The sequence below is a fragment of the Neofelis nebulosa genome, chromosome 10, assembly GCF_028018385.1.
Source record: "Neofelis nebulosa isolate mNeoNeb1 chromosome 10, mNeoNeb1.pri, whole genome shotgun sequence".
Classification (NCBI taxonomy): Eukaryota; Metazoa; Chordata; class Mammalia; order Carnivora; family Felidae; genus Neofelis; species Neofelis nebulosa.
The window spans coordinates 96582248-96605983 of NC_080791.1; the positions used below are offsets into that span (position 1 = coordinate 96582248).

Sequence of the window (23736 nt, forward strand, 5' to 3'; positions counted from 1 at the left end):
TTAAAGATTAATCTTTTCTTCTCTAACAACCCTTGGCACTTCATTGATACTTTCCTAGTGATATTTTTACATTTGGCATTTTGTTAGAGTTTTGTCTTACCTCCCCCAGTGGAATATCCGTTCCCATGAGGCGGGGCCTTTGCTTTCCTCCTCGTTTCCTGCACAGTGCGTGGTGGGTGCCTGCTCACCCGGGGCTGCTTGGGTAAGTGAATGAAAGCAGATTTTAGAATAACCAAGACTCAGCTTGTCTAGATGAAGCATCAGTTTCTATTGGGCAAGTGTTAGAGAAAACAAAGCAAAACAACTATCTAGCTATTCTGCTTTTGATTTTTCTTCCTTGGTCATAGCCCTTCTTCCTAGGCCCCACACAGTTACCACTTAATGCTTTCCTTGTATGTATAATTATAGGCTATAGTTCTCTTTTTATATTTATCAATATTTATGTTTAGTATGTGTAGTATTAAATGTGTCATGTAGCATTTAATGCACAAATATATATTTGTCTATGTTTATAAGAAGGGTCAAAAATCCCTTTTCGTCATTTCATCAAATCACTTAAGGGAAAGAAATAGGTATACTAAGTCATTTGCCACCCTAAAGACTTCGTTTTTCTCGTTTCTCCCCCTGGAACTAGGAGCGTGAGGAAGAGGCTGCCTGTGTCATTATGTGTGCGTCGGTCAAGTACAATATCCGGGGTCCTGCCCTCATCCCAAGAATGAAGAGCAAGCACCGAATCTACTACATCACCCTCTTCTCCATTGTCCTCCTGGGCCTCATTGCCACTGGCATGTTCCAGTTTTGGCCGCATTCCATCGAGTCCTCCAGCGACTGGAGCGTGGAGAAGCGCAGCGTCCGGGACGTGCCGGTGGTCAGGCTGCCCGCCGACAGCCCCATCCCCGAGCGGGGCGATCTCAGCTGCAGGATGCACACGTGCTTTGACGTCTACCGCTGTGGCTTCAACCCAAAGAACAAAATCAAGGTGTACATCTACTCTCTGAAGAAGTACGTGGATGACTTTGGTGTCCCAGTCAGCAACACCATCTCCCGGGAGTATAACGAACTGCTCACGGCCATCTCTGACAGTGACTACTACACCGATGACATCAGCCGCGCCTGCCTGTTCGTCCCGTCCATCGACGTACTTAACCAGAACACGCTCCGCATTAAGGAGACAGCACAAGCCTTGGCCCAGCTCTCTAGGTAGCTAGTACTTTCGCAGACGGGAGCGCAGTCCTTGGGGAACTAAAGGGAAGGCCAGGGAGAGGGAGTGGTTCTTCTCTTGATCTGGCTCCAGCTGCTGTCTCTTTGCTTGAGGGAGGGCATGCGTGTGAGTGACTGACTTGGGGGACGAGGCCAACGCCATAAGCACCTGGCCTCTGTTCCAGTGAAAAGCATTTGGCCATCAGTGCTATTGCTGTGGGCTCTCAGCATCTCAGAGTTTAGAATCTAAGGATGGCTTATCTTCCCACACCTTTCCTTTTATGCTTAAATGTTCCCTCTTTGTTACTTACACAATACATGTTCACTGTAAAAAGTCTGAAAATACAAGGAAGCAAAAAGAAGAACGTATGGTTTGTTCCATGATGCTGCTGTGATGTTAGTTTCCGGTCACTTTTTTTTTAAATGTTTTATTTGTTTTTTGAGAGAGTGCGAGTAGGGCAGGGGCAGAGAGATTGGGGGACAGGGGATCTGAAGCGGGCTCTATGCTGACAGGCTGACAGCAGCGAGCCTGAAGCGGGGCTCGGACTCACGAACCACGAGATCATGACCTGAGCTGAAGTCAGATGCTCAACCGACTGAGCCACCCAGGCACCCCTTCCAGTCACTTGTGTATAAAAAATAAATACATATGCGTGTAATATTCATTTTTGTATGAAATATATGCATACCTCAGTGTACATATACATTTTGTCAAGGGATTACACATTATATATTCTTACGCTGTCTTTCTCCCCTGATATGTTATGAATCTGTTTCCAAATAATTTCATATTCTTTTACTATATAATTTTAAGAGTTGTATAGCATTCCATTTTACACGTTCCATTCTGTATTTAAGCCAGCCTTATATATTTTATATATTTTTTTGTTTCTTTAACCAGATGGTGCACATTCAGATAGTTTTCAGGTTGTCCTAATCATGGGCACTTCTGTAGTGGACAGACTTGAAGTAAACATCCACCCATGTTTTTCTTTTGAGGAACCAGGGTGGCCTGGGATGTCCTCTTGGGATTTCTAGGAATTCACTTTGCACACCCGAGAAGTGGGCCTATTTTGGGTTGGGGATATTTGCTGCTTGTCATTCAGTAACTGACCCTTGTATTTGTTTCTTGGGAGTTGACATGTGAATTCCCCTACATGTATAATTTTTTTTTTAATAGGTGGGATCGAGGTACAAACCACCTGCTATTCAACATGTTGCCTGGAGGTCCCCCCGATTATAACACAGCGCTGGATGTCCCCAGAGACAGGTAACTGTATTTGGAGTTGTCCCTGTGAGGGGTTTCTGAGGATCAAGGAAATACAAGACCCTTTCCTTCCTGTGAAGTCATTTTCTTTTTTTTTTTTTTTTAATTTTTTTTTTTTAACGTTTATTTATTTTTGAGACAGAGAGAGACAGAGCATGAATGGGGGAGGGTCAGAGAGAGGGAGACACAGAATTGAAACAGGCTCCGGGCTCTGAGCTGTCAGCACAGGGGCCCGATGCGGGGCTCGAACTCACGGACCGCGAGATCGTGACCTGAGCCGAAGTCGGCGCTCAACCGACTGAGCCACCCAGGCGCCCCGTGTGAAGTCATTTTCTAAGCCTGATGACAGACTGTGTCATCAGAATTGTTTGTTAAATTAAAAAAAAACGCCCTTGGCATTTACCTCCTCAGGACCTGGAAGTAGTGAAACCTGACCTACTTAAATCTGTTGTGTTGAACCGACCAGAACTTCCATTGTAGCATTGCATTTTAGTTAGTGTATTTATTTATTTATAAAAATTTTTTGTGTATTTATTTATTTTGAGAGAGAATGTGCACACAAATGGGGGAGGGGCAGAGAGAAGGAGAAACAGAGTCCCACGCAGGCTCCATGCCATCAGCACAGAGCCTGATGTGGGGCCCGAACCCACGAACTGTGAGCTCATGACCTGAGTTGAGATCAAGAGTCGGAGGCTTAACTGACTGCACCACCCAGGCGCCCCTGTAGCATCGCATTTTAAAAAACTGTCTTTTTTTCTCGGTCTGACTTATGCTGTCCTTAGTGCCGCACCCCCACCCCCAAGGCCGGGCTCATGATTGGCTTGTGTGCGCTCTGTCTGAATTTGGGAGCGTTTGCCAAAAGTGGAGCCACAGCTCACTGTGGGAAGGGGGTGCGGAGGTGTGAAAGTGAAACCCACAGCCCGTCACGTCGGAGGACAGGGTGGGGGCAGTCTGGTTGTCATTTACTATTGCCTAAGTCAGTGGGACTCTTCCTTCCTCCCTCCCCTCCTCGCCCCCACCCATTTCTTGCCTTCCTTTCTTCCTGATGAAGCCTTCCCGACAGCACTTATGTTACGGGGTGGCCGAGATTGCATGATTATGATTCTTAGTTCACGTACTGTACTCGTCAGCCCTTTCATACAGCGGCTGAACCCCTTGGCCTGGAGGCTTCCTGGAAGGCTTGGGAATGAGGTCCACTTGGCCTTCCTCTCCTGGTACTTGATTCAAGGCTTTGAGGAGAGCAGAAATGTTAGGCCCAGGGTAGGGCTCCCAGGCAGTGCTCAAGGTATAGGATTGTTGTAAACTTATGTAAAACTCACTTAAAAGTAATTTTATTATGGTTGATATTTAATTCTTAAAGTGATTCTTACTGGCAAAGGTTAGAGAATGACCCGAGGCCAGCCATGCTCTCAGCTTCCCGGAGGCTGACACTGTTGTCATTTGTGAAAATCTGCACTTAACACTACTTTTCCCTGGAAAATGAAACCCAAGCTCTTTTCGCTTTATGTGATTATATAGGGTCAGTGTTGTGTTTTTGTCTGGAAATACTGTTAATTCTACAAGAGACCTACACTTCAGGACCACTCTTCACCTTTGGTGTAGGAACCATTTTGGTCGATAGAGGGCAGTCAGGCCACACACATTCGGTAGAAACCAGCCGAACACAAGGTGAGCCCTGGTTTGGCCCTCAGCCCCAGCCAGACCTGAGTGGGCTACTGTTTTATGGATTTGGTTGCTCGGGGAAAGAGAAATACTTTAGGGAACAGAGAAGGGGAGAAAAAGCTGTTAGGAATGCAGTGTCTCTACCTGCTGTTTTGGGTTTATTTTGAGAAGGCCTTCTTTGTTTCTTTCTTTTAAATTTTTAATGTTTATTTATTTTAGAGAGAGAGAGAGAGAGAGAGAGAGAGAGAGAGAACGAGCAGAGGCAGAGAGAAAGGGAGACACAGAATCTGAAGCAGGCTCCAGGCTCTGAGCTGTCAGCACAGAACCTGATGCAGGACTTGAACCCACGAACTGCGAGATCATGACCTGAGCCAAAGTTGGATGCTTAACCGACTGAGCCATCCAGGCCCCCCCCCCCTTTTTTTTAATTGTTTATTTTTGATAGAGAGAGAAGGCCTTATTTCTATATGGGACGTTTCACTTTTTGCTGAAATTTTGGTATATGTATTTGCATGGGAGAAGGATTTTATTTTTATCAAGTGCATATGTGAAATGGGGTTTCATGTCTCTGCAGGAAAAGTGTCAGGTGGTCAGGAAGAAGTTTGAGTTCCTGCTAGTGCTTAGGTGTTAAGGATCAGGAAGGTTAAATCTTTTTCCCTGCGTGTGTATTTTTGTAAGCGATTATGGCAATCCTATAGCAAGTAATGAATCACTGTTTAGTCTTCCTTTATCTCTGCACATGGGAAATTGCGTTTTGAGACCTGGGTGGTCTTCTGGAAGGAAGGAAGAGCAGATTTCTTGTTAGTTTTTCTTATCATTTGTCCTTGCTCCTAGATTCAGAGGAAGCAAGAGCCATGAATATACACTGGTTTTAGCAGGAGCTGCGTATCAGGTTATTTGGAAATTAGAAAGCAGGCAGCCTAGATTAGACTGTTTCTTAGGGTCTCCTGAAGTCCAAGGTCATAGGTGTGATTATTTGAGAATGATTTGACCCAGGGAAATGCACGGAACAGGACAGAAGGAAATGTCTTCTCAGCATATAATCTTTCGTGCTACTTAAATCTGTCTTTATTTCTCTTTCAATTTTTAAAGATCCTACACATGATATACCTGATAATGTACACTTTCTTTGTACAAGATTGTAACAATATGCAAGTGTATAAAGAGTGAAATATAAAAGTATGCTTTCAAACACTCTTCTATTTTCACTCCCTTACCGAAAGATAATTAAGTACTATGTATTTTTTCTAGCCTTTTTCCTATGGGTTTATACATAAACGTGTGTGTGTGTGAGACACCCATTTTTTAAAGTTTTCTTTATTTTTTGAGAGAGAGAGAGAGAGAGAGAGAGAGAGAGAGAGAGAGAAAATTACAAGCAGGCTGCACACTATCAGCATGGAGCCTGATGTGGGGCTCAGACCCACCAACTGAACTGTGAGATCGTGACCTGAGCGGAAATCAAGAGTTGGACGCGCAACTGGCTGAGCCACCCAGGTGCCCCGGTATATATGCCCACTTTATGGATGTATGTATGTTTATTTAGAGAGAGCGAGTACGTGCACGTGCATGAATGGAGGAGGGGCAGAGAGAGAGGGAGAGAGAATCCCAAGCAGGCTCCATGCTGTCAGCACAGAGCCCGACAGAGGGCTCAAACTCACGAGCCATGAGATCATGACCGGAACCAAAATCAAGAGTCAGTGGTTTAACCGACTGAACCACCCAGTCACCTCTGTATACACCCATTTTAAGTGGGAGCAAATTATACCTCTTCAATGCCTTACTCTACTAATCTTTGTTTTCTCATATATGTTCTGTAATATTATTACTACCCTGGATTTTTATTATCATTTCTTTGCACGTATCTCTCACAGATTTCCACTTTGTGTGGGTTTTATTTAACTTGTTATGGAAAGTTTCAAACCTATATAAAAGAAGAGATGATGAGGCACCTGAGTGGCTCAGTCACTTGAGCATCCGACTCTTGATTTCCGCTCAGGATCCCAGGTCATTGGATTGGGCCCTGTGTATGGCTCCACACTGAGTGTAGAGCCTGCTTAAGATTCTCTCCCTCTCTCTCTCTCTCTCTCTCTCTCTCTCTCTCTCTCTCTCTCTGTCCCTCCCTCCAGCTTGTGCTTTCTCTTTCTCTCTAAAAAAAAATAAAAATAAAAAATAAATAAAAGAGACTAGCACAGTGAACCTGTGTGCCCCTGTCCAGCTTTAGTAATCGTGGTCTCGAGGCTGGTCTCCATTCATCTGTACTCCTACCCCTGCCCCACCTGGTTATCAAGAAGCAAATGCCAGACATTGTATCATTTTATCTATAAATATTTCCATTTGAATCTCTGCATAAGGGATTTAAAAATATACATAACTATAGTACTATTTCTGCACCTAAAAAGTTAATAGGAACCTAATATCACCAGATATCTAGCCATTGTTCAGATCTACTTGTCTCAAATATGTTTTTACAGTTTGTTTGATTCAGTAAACAAGTAAAGATGACTAATAGAATTGGTCAGTTTTTGTTTTTGTTTTTTTTTTCTTTACGAAATTTGAAGCTTTATATTTGAGGAATTTGCAGGCCTGATTACATGCAAAGGTTGACCTTGCAGACGAACTGTGTTTAGGCCCTGCCGACACTCAGATAGGAGGAAAGCTGGGGGAACATCTGAGGACAGATCAGAGTGGGGACGGTGGAGTGCATGAGTCGAGCAGGTGGCTTGGTGACAGAGGAGCTGTCCTATAGCTTCAGAAAAGCCTGCCACATGCTAAAAATGCTAGAGGACACTTTCAGTGACATAACACTCGGCCTGGCATGAGTCTGATCATCAGATTAATACTTGTGTAGCTGCAAGTTTTCTCTTCACTCTCTTGCAGCTTTGGAACTGATCTCTGATTTTAGGGATACATAATGGGAAAAGAGAATGTGCTTTTCAGAGCTGTGCTTTTCCCTCAATGTAAAACACATGTTCTGTAAAGCAGGGGAAGCTTACTGTATTGTCTCCATTATAATATTATGGAGTGCTTGGCAGAAGACGATATGGGGACTTGCAGTCTTAGCAGCAGCAGGGCTGGTGTGAGGTCTGTTTGACTAATTGCAATCCTGGCTCTTGCCGAGGTCACAAGTGGAGATCTTGAGTGTATGATGGGTGACGTAAGCCATGCTTCAGATGGCATGCTTTCCTCCTACCAGTGCATAACCCCCACCCTACTCTCCTGGAACAGAGTAACAGTTGGGGCCCCAGGGACAGAATTATAGGAAAAGTTGGTGTGGTGCACACCTGCTTCCTCTCTTGCCACATACACATTCCCCTCTCCTCTGGGGCTGTGGGTGTAATTACCTAACCACCTACCACCCTGGCTTACCTGGACTGCCTGGTGCCTCCATATTGGATCTCTGTTTGTTTCCCCGTGCATAGGTCATGGGGCCCCATACAGTCCGCATGCTGTTGTGGAACCGGCCCAAACTCATGTTGGATGGATTCATTACTGAATGCTAATCAGGAAAAATAAGACCGTATGTTGGTACTAAGGATAGTCATTAAGTTCTACAGAGTAGACTGGCAGCTGGAGAGGTTTTTAGCCTGCACATTACCTCACTAACCAATTCTTGGTTTCATAAAGCTTAAACAAACAGATTGGGATTTCCAGGGGTGGTTGGAAAATCTTTGAACTTAAACTGGTCATGTTAGAAGGGAATGTAGGTTGTCATCAGGGCAGGGAAAGGATTGGTAGCAATCAATATTGCAAAAAGTGTGGTTTCTCAGCTCAGACATTTTGGCTCAGACTGTGCGGGGCGTGGAACTGGCAAAACTCTGCCCCAGTAGGTGATTTTGATGGGTTTGGGGCCCCAGGGACAGAGTAACAGTCAAAGTTGGTGTGATATACACCTGCTTCCTCTCTCTGATGAAGTGTCACTGTACTACTTGCTGGATCCAATTAAAGCAGTGTGTTCACAGCTTTCTAATTAAGGAGAATAAGAGCTAGTACATGCAAACTGCAAGAGAAGCAGTAAAGGTCGTCCTGGTTTCTTGCTTCCTGAATGGGGACTGAGTAGCTGGACTGGATGGCGAGAGCTGGTGGAGGCTACATGATCCACACGCAGCTCTTGGACGACACTGAAGGACCTGCCTGGGGCAGCATTTGCATGGGACCAGATACTTGGCTGTCACTGCTGCTTTCTGTGCCCACTGTCTCCTGAGATTTGGGCCAGAGGGTGGGTAAGTGACTGCCCCGGACAGTCTTCCCATGCAGACCTATTGTTTATTCCTGCTGTCGTGAATGTTGTGAATGACTTTGGGGAGAGGCGAATGGGATCTGAATAGGGTGGCAGAGGGGCTGTTCAGAGGGTGTCCTCTGGGCTGTCATGTGTTTTATAAAATGGAAAATAAGGAAAGACTACCTAGGACCCCAGAAGAAGGCCGATGACTCAGGGATAGAATGCAGCTGATGTCCAGGAGATGTGAGTGTAAAACACGTAGCGCTGTGTCTTTATAGAAAAGTGGGCCAGTAAACAAGTTTTTGTTGATATGATAATATTAAGACTCAATTCTTCTATCCCTTCTCACAGAGCTTATCAGAATGAAGGCCTTCCTTTCTCATTGTTTGACGAAATCCTTTCCTTTCAGGGCTCTATTGGCTGGTGGTGGCTTTTCTACGTGGACTTACCGGCAAGGCTACGATGTCAGCATTCCCGTCTACAGTCCGCTGTCAGCTGAGGTGGAGCTTCCGGAGAAAGGACCGGGGTAAGGTGCATTCAGCTCAGCCGGGCGTGCTGTGAGATGCTGACCAGGTTCAGCGTGCTGGGTATCACAGCAGCTGAAGCCTCGGTTACAAGCCAGTATCTTGGAGTCTGTCATCTGCCCCCTGCCCCCCGCCCCCCGCCCCCAGTCCTGTTTGTCCTTCACTTTTCTCTGACTCAGTGAATGTACCGTGCTGTGTACCCAGCTTTCCAATCTGGAATCGCTGTGATGTCCTTGACTCCTTCCTTCCCTTACTTCCTGTACCAGAAGAGTAAGTCCTATTGATTCTCCCTCCTAAATATGTCTTAGCTCTGCCCTATTTCCCCATCTGCTCTGCTCCCCCGCACACCAGGTTACTGTCATCTCTCCTGTGGATTGTGGAAACGGACCCCTGTTGGGTTTCCCTGCCTCTAGTCTTGCTGCCCCTATAGCCTGATTGTTGACTTCCCATTTCCCTTTGGATAAAGCCCAGATCCCTTAAAATGTCTTTCAAGACCCTCTGGTATGTGACCACTCTCTCCGTCTCTAGATTTTTTTTTCCCCCTTTTAGTTCTTTTCTCAGGATGAGCTTTGCTGTCTCGGTTTTTCTGGGTTGCAGATATTCTCCACTGTCTGGAGGTCTTTTTCCTTATTTTCATCAGACTGATCACCTGCCTGTCCTTTGGGTTTTCACTCGAGTACCTCTCACCACTTTGCTAGCCTTGGAATGGCTCTTCTGCTTTATGCCCCGAGAGTGGTCGTGTGCCACTCACGAGGCCACGTCGTAACGGCTTGCTCGCAGCCTCTCCGCTGGGGATTTTGGATTCTGGTGCCAGATCTGTTTTTTAACAGCCATGTTCACTGTGCCTGGCACATGATTGGCTCATAGTGTTGACATGTGAGTGGGTAAATGGAAAGAGCTGACAGCATAGATGTACAGTACAGGGCATCTTGTGTAGCCTTTTTTGAGGTAGTATATTTAAAATTGTGCTAATTCACGGCGAGAATCTCAGTAAGCTTTAAACAAATATGGTCAGAATAGTATTCTGTGTGCCAAGTGCTCAGGTATGAAAGTGATGGATTTGTGTATTGCCACACTAGAAATCTCATACAGGGGGAGATTTAAAAACCCACACGTACCATTTGGTCACAGAAATGAGTGTCAAGGAAATAGTTTGCAAAGCATCTCAGACTTCCCCTTAGAAGCCTTTATGGATTCTCCTGTGTATGTGTGTCCTACTGTGTGGCCTGGTGATCAAATTCTGGAACTTTCTTTAGACATAGCAAATTTTGTTATTTAGACAAGATTGAAATGTTTTTCTATCTTTAGGCAAGTGCCAAGAAAGACTAAATAGTTCATGAACTTCTTGCCTAGATCAACTTTCCGGATTTTTCTGTTAGTGACTTCCAGAGTTGACTTTTTGTTTTGTTACTTTGTTATTTTTTTATTGAGATGTAATTCAGTTACCATAAAGTTCACTCTTTTAAAGAATATACTTCAGTGGGTTTATTTTTAAATGAGATATAGTGGACATATAACGGTAGGTAAATTTAAGGTATACAACTGCTAATTTGATACAGTTCAGTGGTTTTTAGTGTATTTGCAAACTTGTACAACTGTCATCACTGCTGTCTCATTACAGAACATTTCATCACCCCCAAAATAAGCCCCATACCTGTTAGCAGCCACTTTTCTGTCCCTGCCCTCAAATTTCACACCGTCTACCCCCAACAGCAACTGCTCAGCTACCTTCCTTCTCTGTGGATTTGCCCATTCCGGACATTTCCTAAAAATATAGTCATATAACGTGTGGCCTTTTGTGTCTCTTTTCACCCAGCATAACACTTTCAGGGTTTATCCATTTTGTAGCACGGAATCAGGGCTTTATTCCTTTTTTGGCTGAATACTGTTTTGTCATATGGATGTACCACATTTTGTTTATCCTTTTATAAGTTGATGGACATTTGGGTTATTTCCACTTTTTAGCTATTCTTTTTATTTTTTTATTTTTTTAATTTTTTTTATTTTTATTTTTTAGCTATTCTTAATAATGCTGCTATCAATATGTGTATACAAGTTTTGTGGTTTTTTAAATGTTTTTTTAATATTTATTTTTGAGAGCGAGACCGAGTGTGAGCAGCGGAGGGGCAGAGAGGGAGACACAGAATCTGAAGCATACTCCAGGCTCTGCTCTGTCAGCACAGAGCCCAGCGTGAGGTTCGGACTCATGAACTGTGAGATCGTGATCTGAGCCAAAGTTGGATGCTTAACCAGCTGTGCCACCCAGGTGCCCTGGACATTGAAAAACTCTTAGCAGTATTTATCACTAAACATGAGCAAAAATATGCCTCTACTAATTTTTTTGGATCATCATCAAGATGAAAATACAAAATCTTACAGAGGATTTGTAGACTGGAGAGAAGAATACAGTTGGTGCTATGTTTTGAGACTGGATTTTTCTCTGATGAGAAGGTACCAGCCTAGCTGGTACCTGTTGGGGTGGTACAAATTTCTGTCATGTATCTCGGATCTTAATTTGGCATCTTTATGTAGCAGTAGATATAATAGATATTAACATAATATAAATACATTATGATAGATATTATAATATGAAACTATGATAGTGGAGAAAAGTCCACTGAACTTAGAAAAAAGATTTACCTTCTCTGTTGCTTCTGCGAACATTTAAATTTAAATCAGCTGTGTGATTTTTGAAAGTTAATTTTTAACCCTTTGCCTTTTTTTTCCGCCTGAAGTTGTTTTGGAAACTGTTTAATTCCGTTCACTTCAGTTCTAATCAAACCTTTATTGAAGGCCTATCTGGACCAAGCATGGCCGGATGAGCGGTTCTCAACGTCGGAGGGGTTGATTTTATCTCCCCAGGGATATTTGGCAGTCTGTGGAGCCTTTTTGACTGTTGTGACTGAGGAGTGTGTGTGTCAGGGGTCCCCTAGACCACCTCCGATTTCGATGATTTGCCAGGAGAGCTTAGGACTCGGTACGTAGTCCTACTCGTGGCTATGACTGTAGCAGAAGGAGACAGAGCATAGTCAGCAAAGGGAAAAGGCACATGGGGTGAAGCCCAAGGAAACCAGGTGCAGGTGTCAAAGGTCCTCTCTCATTGGTGTCACACCGTCACACAGGATGGGCAAGTGGTGACAGCAGGCATGAAATGTCACTTACCGGGGACTCGTTAGAGACTCTCCGTGCCCGCAGTTTTCATTGGGAGTTAATCACATGCTGTCTCTGCTTGACACGTGCCCCCGTTTCAGATTTCCAGAAGGAAAGCAGGTGTTCGGCATAAGCCATATTGTTTGTACAGTTTGGGCCCGGTAAGCCACTCCTCTCGGTTCGGGGGAGGGTGGGAACTCTCCCAAAATCGGCGTTCCCATACACCAGCCAAGAGCCAGCCTTGAAGAGCAGTCAGGCCTGCTGGGTTGACTCTGTTCTGCGCGGGGTGCTCCTGGCGGCCAGTGGGTGGAGGCCGGGGGTGCCAGTAAACCTCTGTAGCGCACACACTGCGCAACAAAGACTCCGGGGCCCACATGGCAGCAGTCTGCTGCAGAGAAAGTCTGGCTGAGGCCAAGACGAGCGGCTGGGGCCCGGGTCTGTCCTGTCGGCACGGCTGACTCTGGGCCGCATTTTCTTAAGACTGCTTGAACTCTACTGTCTTTATTCTCTAATCTCTCTAGTGTGTAACCCAGCTCTCTTAGGACTCTTCCTTCCCTTCAGATTTGACCTAGGGGCAAAAGCCTACCGAAAAGAAAAGATTTAGTGAAAACAAAGGAGAACAAACCACCTCTAAAGAGTAAAAATTATTTTCAGGCGATTACTTTTCAGAGATTTAAACTGCTGCTGGTGGCTATTTTCTCAGTAACGACACCTCCCTAGTTTTTACGTATATCAAGATTGAAATTAAGATCTTTAACTAGATCCCTAGATGTCAGAGTGTGAAATTCTGCACTCAGTAGCTAGATGGAAGAAAGTAGATCTTCAAGGAGCAGGGAAAAAGCTAAAGGCTGCCTGGGGCACGACCCTCCCTCTGCTGGCCAGTTGGTGGATTTCTAGAGCTCAGCCGGACCCACACTTGTGTTCCCTCCAGCTTGCAGTTCCCTTGTCTCTGAAAGGAAGAAAAGAAGGAGGAGGAGAGGGAGGAGAAGAAGGAAAAAACAACAAAGGGCAAAAGCAGGCTCCAGACTCATCAGCCTGTCCAGGGACCTGGGAGGGAGGAGGCAGGGAAGTGACCTCATGGCCGTGCTTCGGATTTGTTGCTCTTGGTGAGAGTTGCTTTTCAAGGGGATTCCCACATCTCTTGAGGGCTACACAGAGTAGTGAGAGCTTTGTTTTTATTTTTATTTTAAATCTCTCTCAATATTTTTTCAATGGGAAGCTGAGGATTGTTGCTATTGATAGCTTCTTCTCACAGCTGTGCCGGTCTCAGCTGGAATTCTTGTCATTTTCTTTCTAAAAGGAACTAAATTGGGAGTTTACAACTGTTACTATTGAGGGAGACTTCAAGTTCTCAGCATGATTTTACTTAAACTTAGATTTCAGCGCTGCTGGGAGGAAACATGAAAGTCATAGCTAGTAATTCTAGTCCTTAAAAGAAAAACAAGTCCACCTTAACATTTTGTTTGCTTAGAACTAAAATGGGCACACACCCCATCAACCATCTGTCAGGTCAGGGAGAGCCGGCAAGCAGAGGGAGCATTTTTAGACTCCGTGCACATCTGCACATTTATGTTGAAAATGCAGTAATGGTAGAGTAGGGATCCAGTGATCCTGGCAACCGAACGTCTAAAATAGAACTTTGTTTCTCAACAGTGAAACCTCAACCAGAGTCCTCTCCTCAGGAGCTTCTTGGACCACCACCCTAACGTCTGTATTTTTTCCTGTATCCACCTGGGCGGGTGGTCGCTATGTGATCTACATGCGTTCCTCTCAGTATCTCCAGTTCCACCAGGCACCGCACGAGCCTTCCGGTTTTCTCTTTTTGCGTGTTTGTAACTCCGTTCTCAGACAGTGAGAAATCTGGCTCCCGTTATCCTCAATATCTTCACTTATTTGATCAGCCCTCCTCCATGTAACCAAAGTTCTGTGCCGCCACTGCCCCCATCACTGCACGGTGCCCTCTTCGGCCCTACTCAGACACTGACTCCCTCATGTTGGCTCTTGCTGCTGTCTCCTTCCCACCTGCCCCCGCAGATACCCTCCTCAGCCTTCTTGGGTTCCAGCACCCCACACTGGGATGATGGGACTGTTGCTATCATCCTCCCCACAAACATGCTAACCTCGCTTGTTCTCCAGCATCCCACCGGGTTGTCGTGGCTACCTTCACCCCTGCCCCCCAGTGCAGAATCGGGTACCCTTGCAGGACTCTCATACCCTGCATTGAGCCACCTCCCAGCTCTTCCCTGAGTAGAAGCCTTCACTGGGGTGAAAACCTTTGTGGGGAAAGGCTCCAACACTCCGTGTGGGCCATTTCTGTCCCCACACACGCCATGCGGAAATAGAAGCACCCTTTTCTCTCTAGAACTCCCAACACACTGCGCCCTTCTGCATGGACACCCTCCTGGATGCCAGTGTGTCTCTTCTTACTCTATTTTTATTTATTTTTTTTTTTCAACGTTTTTTATTTATTTTTGGGAAAGAGAGAGACAGAGCATGAACGGGGGAGGGGCAGAGAGAGAGGGAGACACAGAATCGGAAACAGGCTCCAGGCTCCGAGCCATCAGCCCAGAGCCCGACGCGGGGCTCGAACTCACGGACCGTGAGATCGTGACCTGGCTGAAGTCGGATGCTTAACCGACTGCGCCACCCAGGCGCCCCTTTACTCTAGATGGCATAGAGCCTGCCAGTTTTATGCCAGCAGCTCTACTTAAATAGAAAGTCCCTAGAAACATCCGGCAAGTATCCGTGCCCGATGAGATCCATCATAGAACCAGTGTCTTAGGAACTGGAAAGACCTTTAAAGGCCATTTAGCTCTAACTTGATGCATGGCTGATTTCACTATAACTTGTTAATGAAAATTTTTCTGATTTGAAAGAAAAAAAACCCCAGTCCATTTCATTTGCAAATAGCTTTAAGTGTTAAGATGTTTTTAAACCCTGCTTGTCTTGTGATTTTTGCCTATAAATCTTTCTCTTGTTTAAATAGACAAGTTTGATTACGGAAATAATTTCAAAGTAGATGGTATTCACTTCACAGTGATCTGCAGGTGCTCTTATATGGGATCTTTTCATCACAACGTCATCCCTCTGAAAGTTAATACTTTTTAAAAAAAGTTTATGTATTTTGAGAAAGAGAGGGAGGCGCGAGCAGGGGAGGGGCAGAGAGAGAGAGAGAGAGAGAGAGAGAGAGAGAGAGAGAGAGAGAGAAAGAGAATATCCCAAACAAGCTATGCACTGTCAGTGCAGAGCCTGATGTGGGACTCAAACTCACAACTATGAGATCATGACCTGAGCCGAAATCAAGTGTCGGATGCTTAACCGACTGAGCCAGTCAGGCGCCCCTGAAAATTAATGCTTTTACAAAAGAAAAATTATTGAGGCTCAGGGCTGAACATAGAATCCAAGAGTCCATTTCAGTGTCTAGAAGGAATACTTTTAACTACAGATATTCAGCATATTGTTCAATAGATTATAACTTAGGGGGAAGTTGCCCGGGATGACAGGAACCGATCTGTGCAGCTGATCCAAACTCACTTCCCCATGGATTGCTCTTCCACATCTTTCTTATCTCCACTTACTTTTCCCCTGGTTTCTGGGTCTGAACAACCATTGAGGGCCACTCTATCAAATAGACCTTTCTGCGGTGGGGAGACCATCTGTATTTGAGCTGTTAGGTACCCACTAGCCACGTATGGCCATTGACAATTTGAAATGTGGCTAGTGTGACTGAGGAACTGAATTTTATGTTTTACTTAAATGGCCTCAGGACGTCTGGGTGGCTCAGTCGGTTAAGCGTCTGACTTTGGACATGATCTCACGGTTCGTGAGTTCCAACACCATATCGGGCTCTGTGTTGACAGCTCAGAGCCTGGAGCCTGCTTCAGATTCTGTCTCCCTCTCTCTCTGCCCCTCCCCTGCCCACGATCTCTCTCTCTCTCTCTCTCTCTCTCTCTCTCTCTCTCATAAATAAACATTAACAAAAATTTTTTTAAATGGCCTCATGTGGCTAATTGCTATTAGGCAGTGAGGTTTTAGGAATGCGTGCATCCCTTTCTTTCCTAACTGTGGCATGGGAAGTACCCTTTGCTTTCAGTTTAGCTGCTTAAAGAAATGGTTCTGAGGATTTGAAAGCAATCTGGCTGTGGTATGCGTTGCTCTGTTCTCTGGAGTTTCTTTAGCTGATCTGGCTGGTGAGGTGAGGGTTCCCCTTCTCCACTCATTGCTCTATGTGTTTGGGACCTGAAGTTCAGCGCTGGGTAAAACATGATTTCTAGTTTCAGGATGGGTTGTTCTTAGTGGGTTAGGTGTTCTCTAGCTAGAACCTCCAAGTAAGTTTGAGAAACTAAAAAAACAAAAAAAAACAATAACCCTTCCATTCTCTCAAAGCAAGAAGAGAGAGAGACAGAGAGAGAGAGAGAATGGGGTCATAGAGTATAGGTTTTGGTCCTTTCTTATGTGCATACTCATATCAGCTTGCCTGGTGGCATTGTCTGTGAGATCTACCAACCCCTGGGACTTCCCCTGGTGTAGACCATTGGGGGTAGATTCATGTGACTGCTGCTTCTAGGTTTAATGGGTGCTTTACTTCTTCCTGGAACCTGCTTTATATTATTTATGTCTTTGATGGTGATCACTAGTGGTCCCTCAACCTATGTAGTGTTTATGCTCTGGAACCTCTCCGCTCTGTAGGAGTCTTGCCTTCCAGGAGAGAATTACCATCTGGTCTTCCTCAAATCTCCCCCGTAACTTCTGGCTTATGAACTTTGTATTCATGTTTTTGTCTCTTGTGGAGATCTAAATGGTACTAGACCCATGGAAATCCTTTCTGCACTCCATTTTCTTTTAGATGTCCTTGCTATCCAGATGTTAAGACTGGTTCCATACTTTGGTGAAGATAGTTTTTTCCACTTGCTCTCAACTACCAATTCCGTCTTCCTGTGTCCAGGTGGCCGAGGATGGGGCTCTCTTCCCTGCAGCATCTCTGTAGCATGAGGAAGCCATTCAGCACCCAGAAGCAGTCCTTCACCTCTTCCGGGTTTTTTTTTTTTGTTTTTTGTTTTTTTTTTTTACATTTATTTATTTTTGAGAGACTGAGACAGAGCACAAGTGGGGGAGGGGCAGAGAGAGAAGGAGACACAGAATCCGAAGCAGGCTGCAGGCTCTGAGCTGTCAGCACAGAGCCCGATGCGGGGCTAGAACCCACAAACCAGTGAGATCATGACCTGAGCCGAGGTCGGACGCTCAACTGACTGAGCCACCCAGGCGCCCCAGCTCTTCCGGTTTTATAGCCACTACTGCCCATTGTTTGTCTTCCTTCCTGTTTGAAGGATGCAGGCAGCTGTTGGTTCTTTCTCAGATCAGAGACCTCAGATATAGCTAATGATAATGTGTTGATGCTTCTTCCAAATAGCCATCCAGTCAGTTTCTCTCTTTTCCCACACACACGCATACACATATTTATGGTATGCTCTCCAAGCTTGGCATATTATAAGCCTTTCCTCAAAACGTGAAGAACTTATCCCAAATGAAACCTTTAATGATTGCATAAGATTTCAGCACATGAATGAGCCGTACCTTACATTCTGACAGGGTATGATACTGTAAATATTCAGCAATGCTACAGAGTATAATCTCCCAGAAAATCGAGGGGTGTGAAGCCTGGTGAGGACACCCTTCCTGCCGTAGGTTTAACGGCAGAGTTTGTCGCACTTTGACCGGCATGCCAGCGGCAGCGTCGCAGTCACCCTCTTTCCTGTCTCGTAGGCCCCGGCGGTACTTCCTCCTGTCCTCTCAGACGGCTGTCCACCCCGAGTACAGAGAAGACCTGGAGGCCCTCCAAGCCAGACACGGGGAGGCGGTGTTAGTCCTGGATAAGTGCACCAACCTCTCAGAGGGCGTCCTCTCCATCCGTAGGCGCTGCCACAAGCACCAGGTCTTCGATTACCCCCAGGTGCTGCAGGTGAGTGTCCGTCACCCTCTCTTGAGGCTTGGTAGAGCTCGCTTCCACAGAGTCACATATAGCCCAGCGCAAGAGGCTGGTTTCCACACGCGGCCGGGAGAACTACCCAAGGGGAGAAGAGGAAAACGTAGTGCTGCTCCTTACCGGACACGCAGGCCCGCGGGCGCGTCCGTGCCTGCCATGTTGTCCGTGCGCAGCCGCTTGGCCTGTGCGTGTCCCTCCTCCTTTCCGGTGTTCATCATACTTCGGACTCGCAAATCTGATGGCTTTGCAGAGAAGCCACACGGACAAAGCGGGCGCATGTATTTTACTTGTACCCTTGTCTTCACAAGCCCGTCCAGGGAAATTTCCTTCTTTCAGGAGGCTGCTTGTATCCCCTGCCATGCTGGCCCACAAGGCCGCAGTCGGCTTTTGCTGGGAGTGGGAGCTTTTCATTTTTTGTTACTGTCTTGTCCGTTGGTGTTTTGCCACCCTTGGCATGTCCTGCTATTAGTGTGTCCTTTGCTCGGTCACGGGCCTGGCAGTACTTCCTTAGCCATGGGCAGAGTGGTCCTTTGGGGATGTTTTAAGCATAAGCAGGATGCTTGACATTCCAAGGGCCGGGAGCGGGGGAGGGGGGCTAGGAAAGGAGAAAGTGAGTTTTTTTTCACTGAAATATTTAAAATAGCTCAAGGAGAAATAGCAAGGAGCTGGTGTGACTTTTTTTTTTTTTTTTTTTTTTTTAAATCTCCACAGAGAACTGGCCCATGCTGAGATTGTTAAAATACTTTCTCTCAAAGAGTGCTGCATGTCCTGTGGAATGTCTGACTGATAGCAGTGGTGATGCGAGTGGGAGTATTTCTAGTAACCTTTGTCTAGACAGGAAAAATGGTTATCAGCATGCGTGTCCACATCTGGATGCCGACTCTTCGGGGCAGGCCGAGCTGTCCACCTGCACACCGGGCGCCATGATGCATTCTCTTCTTCGGCCCTTGCTGCTTTCTCATTTATTCCCAGAGGAGTTTGGCATATTGAGTTTCTTTGTATTTTTTTTCTGGACTTTCCTTTACTCTAGCTGTAAAGGTTAAACAGTGAGGTTTTTTTTTTTTTTGCTTTTTATCTTTTTTTTTTTCCCCTCCCGAAGGGGCAAGCACTGGGAGAAACTAAGTGTTGGAGATAGGATCATTTCTTACTTTGGTTTACCTGCTGCAACTCCTTCTTCTCCTGCATGTCTTTCATTTTCCAAAAGGTTCTCCACTTTGACTAGGCTTGAGGGAGTGAAGGGAGAAGACATTTTTTGATTTTGCTTTCTGTTTGATTTATTGTTCTACGGGAACCTATTTGTCGTAGTATGTTTTCCAAGGCGTTGCATTCACGAAATGAACATCTTCTGTGTGCAAAGCACACTGCTAGATGCCACGAGGGGTAGAAAGATGAAAGGAGAGTTTGCGGCTTCCCTCTAGGGGGTCCTCGAGGGAGCCCGGAATGCCCAGACAACGTAATCCCGTGACGAGGTAGGCTGAGGTAGGCACCGTAAGCCACGCTTAGCCACCGTGCCGCGGTGTGTTTGCATCACACACTAGGGCTGCAGGGGACCGGGCTGTGGGAGGTCACACTCTTGAGTGCCCAGAGGAAGACTTGGGCTTTGGTTTCGGACTTTCCAGATGCTGCCAGTGGAGGCAGTGACATAGCACGGAAGCATTGCAGCCGGTGCAGCTTTTCAGGTTCCACTGGGGTGAACTGTTACCTTTTGGCATTTTCCGCCAGGATGTCTCAGTGTTGCTTGGCTCAGCCCTTGGGAGAACGTGGTCCGCCGCGATCAGAGCAAGCGGATCAGCGAAACTGGCGTGTAATCCCCTACCTCTGCTTGTGTTCCTGCAGGAGGCCACTTTCTGTGTGGTCCTTCGAGGTGCTCGGCTGGGCCAGGCGGTACTGAGTGACGTTTTACGCGCCGGCTGTGTCCCAGTTGTCATTGCAGACTCTTATGTTTTGCCTTTCTCTGAAGTTCTTGACTGGAAGAGGTGAGTGTTTCCTTCTGGTAAACTTTATACCAGTGGCTCTGTATGTATTGGATTCAGAGAGCCCCTTAGGTAACTGTAACGCATACCTAGGTTTGAAAACTACTCCTTTAGATTATCGTGCTGTATTTTCCATCAGAAGAGTCCGCCTGTTGGCCTAGAGCAGGGGTTCGCAAACTGAGGCCTTTGGGTCAGATATGGGAAGCTGCCAGGTTTTGTAAATAAAGTTTTATTGAAACACATCCACACGCATTCATTTGCATATTATCTGCTGGTTGTTTTTGTGCTATGGTGGCAGAGCTGAGTAGTTGCCGCAGAGATTCTCTGGCCCACAAAGCATAAGATACTACTTACCTAGCTTCTTATCTAAGATGTTTAGCAACCCTTGGTCAAGAGCAGTGGCTCTCCATTATAACTGCAGTGCATACTCACCTGAAGGACTTTAAAAGATGCCTGGGCCTCATCCTCACGAAGGCTGTACTTGAAGCTCCTCGGGTGTGATTTGTAGCCATAGTTGTGAACCACCGCTCTTAGAGACCAACGAATTTGCATAATGTTACCAGCTGGAGATGGAGTGTCTGCACGTGGGTAAAAGCTTAGCGGGGCGCCTGGGTGGCGCAGTCGGTTAAGCGTCCGACTTCAGCCAGGTCACGATCTCGCGGTCCGTGAGTTCGAGCCCCGCGTCAGGCTCTGGGCTGATGGCTCGGAGCCTGGAGCCTGTTTCCGATTCTGTGTCTCCCTCTCTCTCTGCCCCTCCCCCGTTCATGCTCTGTCTCTCTCTGTCCCAAAAATAAATAAAAAATGTTGAAAAAAAAATTTAAAAAAAAAAAAAAAAAAAAAAAGCTTAGAAACAGTCCCAGTGAACAGATGGACAAACGTAGGTTCCGCTAGGTTGTAGGTTGTTCCCTAGGACTTTGGAAGTTGAAGATTATTGAAAATCAGCTGCCTTTGTGTTTACCTCTCTGGCTGGACTGCCTCAGATATTGCTTTCTCCTCTCCCGACTGTTTGGATATTTCTATTCGCGTCTGACTACCATAGATAGGTATTTGAACAATGTTAAGTAGCATTCATTCATGTGTACATTCATTCGTCTTGTACTTATTGGAACGTCTACTGCGAGCAATGCGGTCTCTGCTTCTGAGGAGGCTGGCATCTAGTGGGGAGGACAAACCGAGAATTCTCATAGCATGTGATATGTGCTGTGGCAGAGGCCTGCACAGGGGGCAGTGGAGGCCCAGAACAGACGGGGAGCCTCATTCAGCCTGAAAGAGGGCTCTGTGTAATTCTGTTTATCTTAGAGAAGTGCTGAGAGCCACAGCCAGTCGACCACGCATCCGTGGAAACATTCGTTCAGGGCCCTTTGTCTGCCAGGGGCCGTGTTAGGTATGGGGATGCAAAGATGAGCAAGGTCAGACCTTGCCTCCTGGACGCTCCTAGCCTAGTGGTGGGAGATAGACAAGTAGACCGGCAACGGCCAGCTACCATGAGGGGACGCAGCCCAGGCTGGGTGGGACGCTGGGAGAAGGGTGAGGTGGCCGCACACGCCATCACTGGCAGTGGCTGGAGTTGGTGAGGGCTCCGTGGAGGCAGTGACCCCGAGCTGAGTCTGGAAAGATACTCTCGTGAGAATCCGGACTGGCTTGGGTAGTTGTAATTACGGTTAAGTGGAGGCAGGGCTCTGAATTTGGAGCCAGAAGGCCTGGGTTCAGATAACCATCGCTGGCTAACTTTGTGATCTTGTCAAGTCATTTTTTTTTGAGCCTCAGTTTTCCCATGTGTGTAGTGGAAATCATGGACTGACTTAGCAGATACTTACTAAGTGCCAGCTCCGTGTGCCAGACGGTACCACGTGCCCAGGGTGTGTGTTGGAAAGCAGGTGTGGTTTCCCTCCTAATGGACTAGTTTTGTTGGGGAGGGGGTTTCGGGTTTTAATAAGTTCATCTGTACAGATATAACAGCAGACCCTGCTAAATGCCACGACGGGCGGGTCATCGCTGAGCTGTCCCTCTCTCACCCAGGCGTCTAGCCTGCCAGCGAGTCCTGCCGGCTCTGTCCGAGCCACTTTTGCCTGCTCTTCTGCATGTTGCGATGGTCTCCAGCTGTTCTGCTCTCTGCCGTTTCTTCTGACACCTTAGGCAGAATGACCCCATTGGAACTTAATCAGATCATGCCAGCTCTCCTAAACCCTTCCTTCTAATGGCTTTCTCTCTCAGTAGGAGCCGAGTCCTTACAATGGCCTGCAAGGCCCCGTGGCTTTGCTGAGCTTCCCCCTCCCCCCCCCCCCCCACATTTGTCTCCTGGTCTCCTCCATGTTCTTTACTGTACTCTAGCCACCCTCGCCTCCTTTCTGGTGCCAGAGCATTCCCAGCGTGCTGCTTCCTCAGGGCCGCTGGCTCGTTAGCCCTTTTGCCTGGAATGCTCTCCCACAGGTGTTCTTGTGGTGCTCAGCCCTGGCCTTCTCTGTCTTACGTGGTCACCGTCGTGATCCCAGGACCTGGCACGTAACGGGGACTCCATAAATACATGAGGACTAAGCGAATGGATTTGAGTAGGTAGCTGAAGGCCAAAAGTCCTCGTTGGTTCAGAGTGGGCAAGTATGAGAAGGGAGAGCATACCAGGCAGGAGGGAGTTCACAGCCACAGACCCCGTGGCGGGTAGAGCGTGGTTTGTTGAAATGACCAAAAGGGCGCCAGTGTGGCTGGAGCACACGGGTGGGGGCGGGGCGGAGGGAGGTGAGGAAACGCAGCAGGCAGCAAGCGGGAACTGTGCTGAGGAAGGGGGGAGGAGGAGGAGGAGGGGGAGGAGGGGGAGGAGGAGGAGGCACGCACCGGAGGGAGTGCGGGTGAAGGAGGGCGCGGGTGTTCGTGTCTCTGCTCGGAGGGGCTCAGCAGGACATGCACGTGCAAGTGCTTCGTGTGAAGGCCTGTGTGTATGTAAACTGTTTTGCCGTTGTCTCCAGAGCATCTGTGGTTGTGCCAGAAGAAAAGATGTCAGAAGCGTACAGTATTTTGCAGAGCATCCCCCAAAGACAGATTGAAGAAATGCAGCGGCAGGTAAGAGGCCAGGCAGCCCTGCTGGGGACGTGACGTGGGTGGCACGAAAGGGCGGCCTGCACGGTTGGGGTACACGTCCCAGCTGACGCGTGAGCGGGGCTTGTGGCCTCCACCGTGTCGGCTGACCACACTGAAGCGAGGAGAGCAGACTCCGGTGAGTTCCACCAAATGAGGGTTGAAATAGTAACTGTCAGAGATTTGAAAACTCTCCCGAGGTAAGCCTGCCATGTTTTCAGGGTCTTGCATAGCAGTGTGTTCAGCCCGCAAAGCTGAACCTTTGGGTGGTTGTGTTCACAGCAGGTGCCACTTACAGTGACTAAGGCGGGCGGCCCTGGAAGCAGGGATGCTTCAAGGTGACGCTTCTGAGCAGCTGTTGACCAGGAGAATGTTGTCGTGTCAGCTGGCCTAGAGTTCCAGCTTCCTGGTCCCAGAGGCTTCCTCACTGAGAGGCCCTCCCTGCCTCCTGGAGCGGGTGCCGTGCCCCTGCCTCACTTTCCAGTTTCTCTTCCACCTTCTGATAGTCCTTCCCCTGGGCTGCTCTCGACAGTCTGAAGCACGCCACTGGGGGCCTCAGGTGGCTCTGTTTCCCTTTCTTTTCTCTTTCCAGAAAGGAATTTAGTTGGGCTGAAATGTCAAGCGAGTTAAAAAAAAAAAAAAAAAAAAAGAAAAAGAAAAAAGACTATCCCAAGTTGTTACTGTGCTTC

The 23736-nt window shown here is 47.0% G+C and overlaps 1 protein-coding gene across 3 annotated transcripts in view; it reads left to right on the plus strand.

Annotated features, from left to right (window-relative positions):
- The window catches only part of EXT2 (exostosin glycosyltransferase 2), a 146768-nt gene that overhangs the window by 9975 nt on the left and 113057 nt on the right, over positions 1-23736 (plus strand). For all 3 annotated transcript variants that reach the window (XM_058688720.1, XM_058688719.1, XM_058688718.1), the window contains exons 2-7: positions 635-1200; positions 2381-2470; positions 8758-8874; positions 17786-17981; positions 19842-19981; positions 22939-23032. In XM_058688720.1, coding sequence (XP_058544703.1) covers positions 665-1200; positions 2381-2470; positions 8758-8874; positions 17786-17981; positions 19842-19981; positions 22939-23032 — 1173 coding nt within the window. In that variant the 5' untranslated portion in view covers positions 635-664. The remainder of the gene's footprint in view (positions 1-634; positions 1201-2380; positions 2471-8757; positions 8875-17785; positions 17982-19841; positions 19982-22938; positions 23033-23736) is intronic.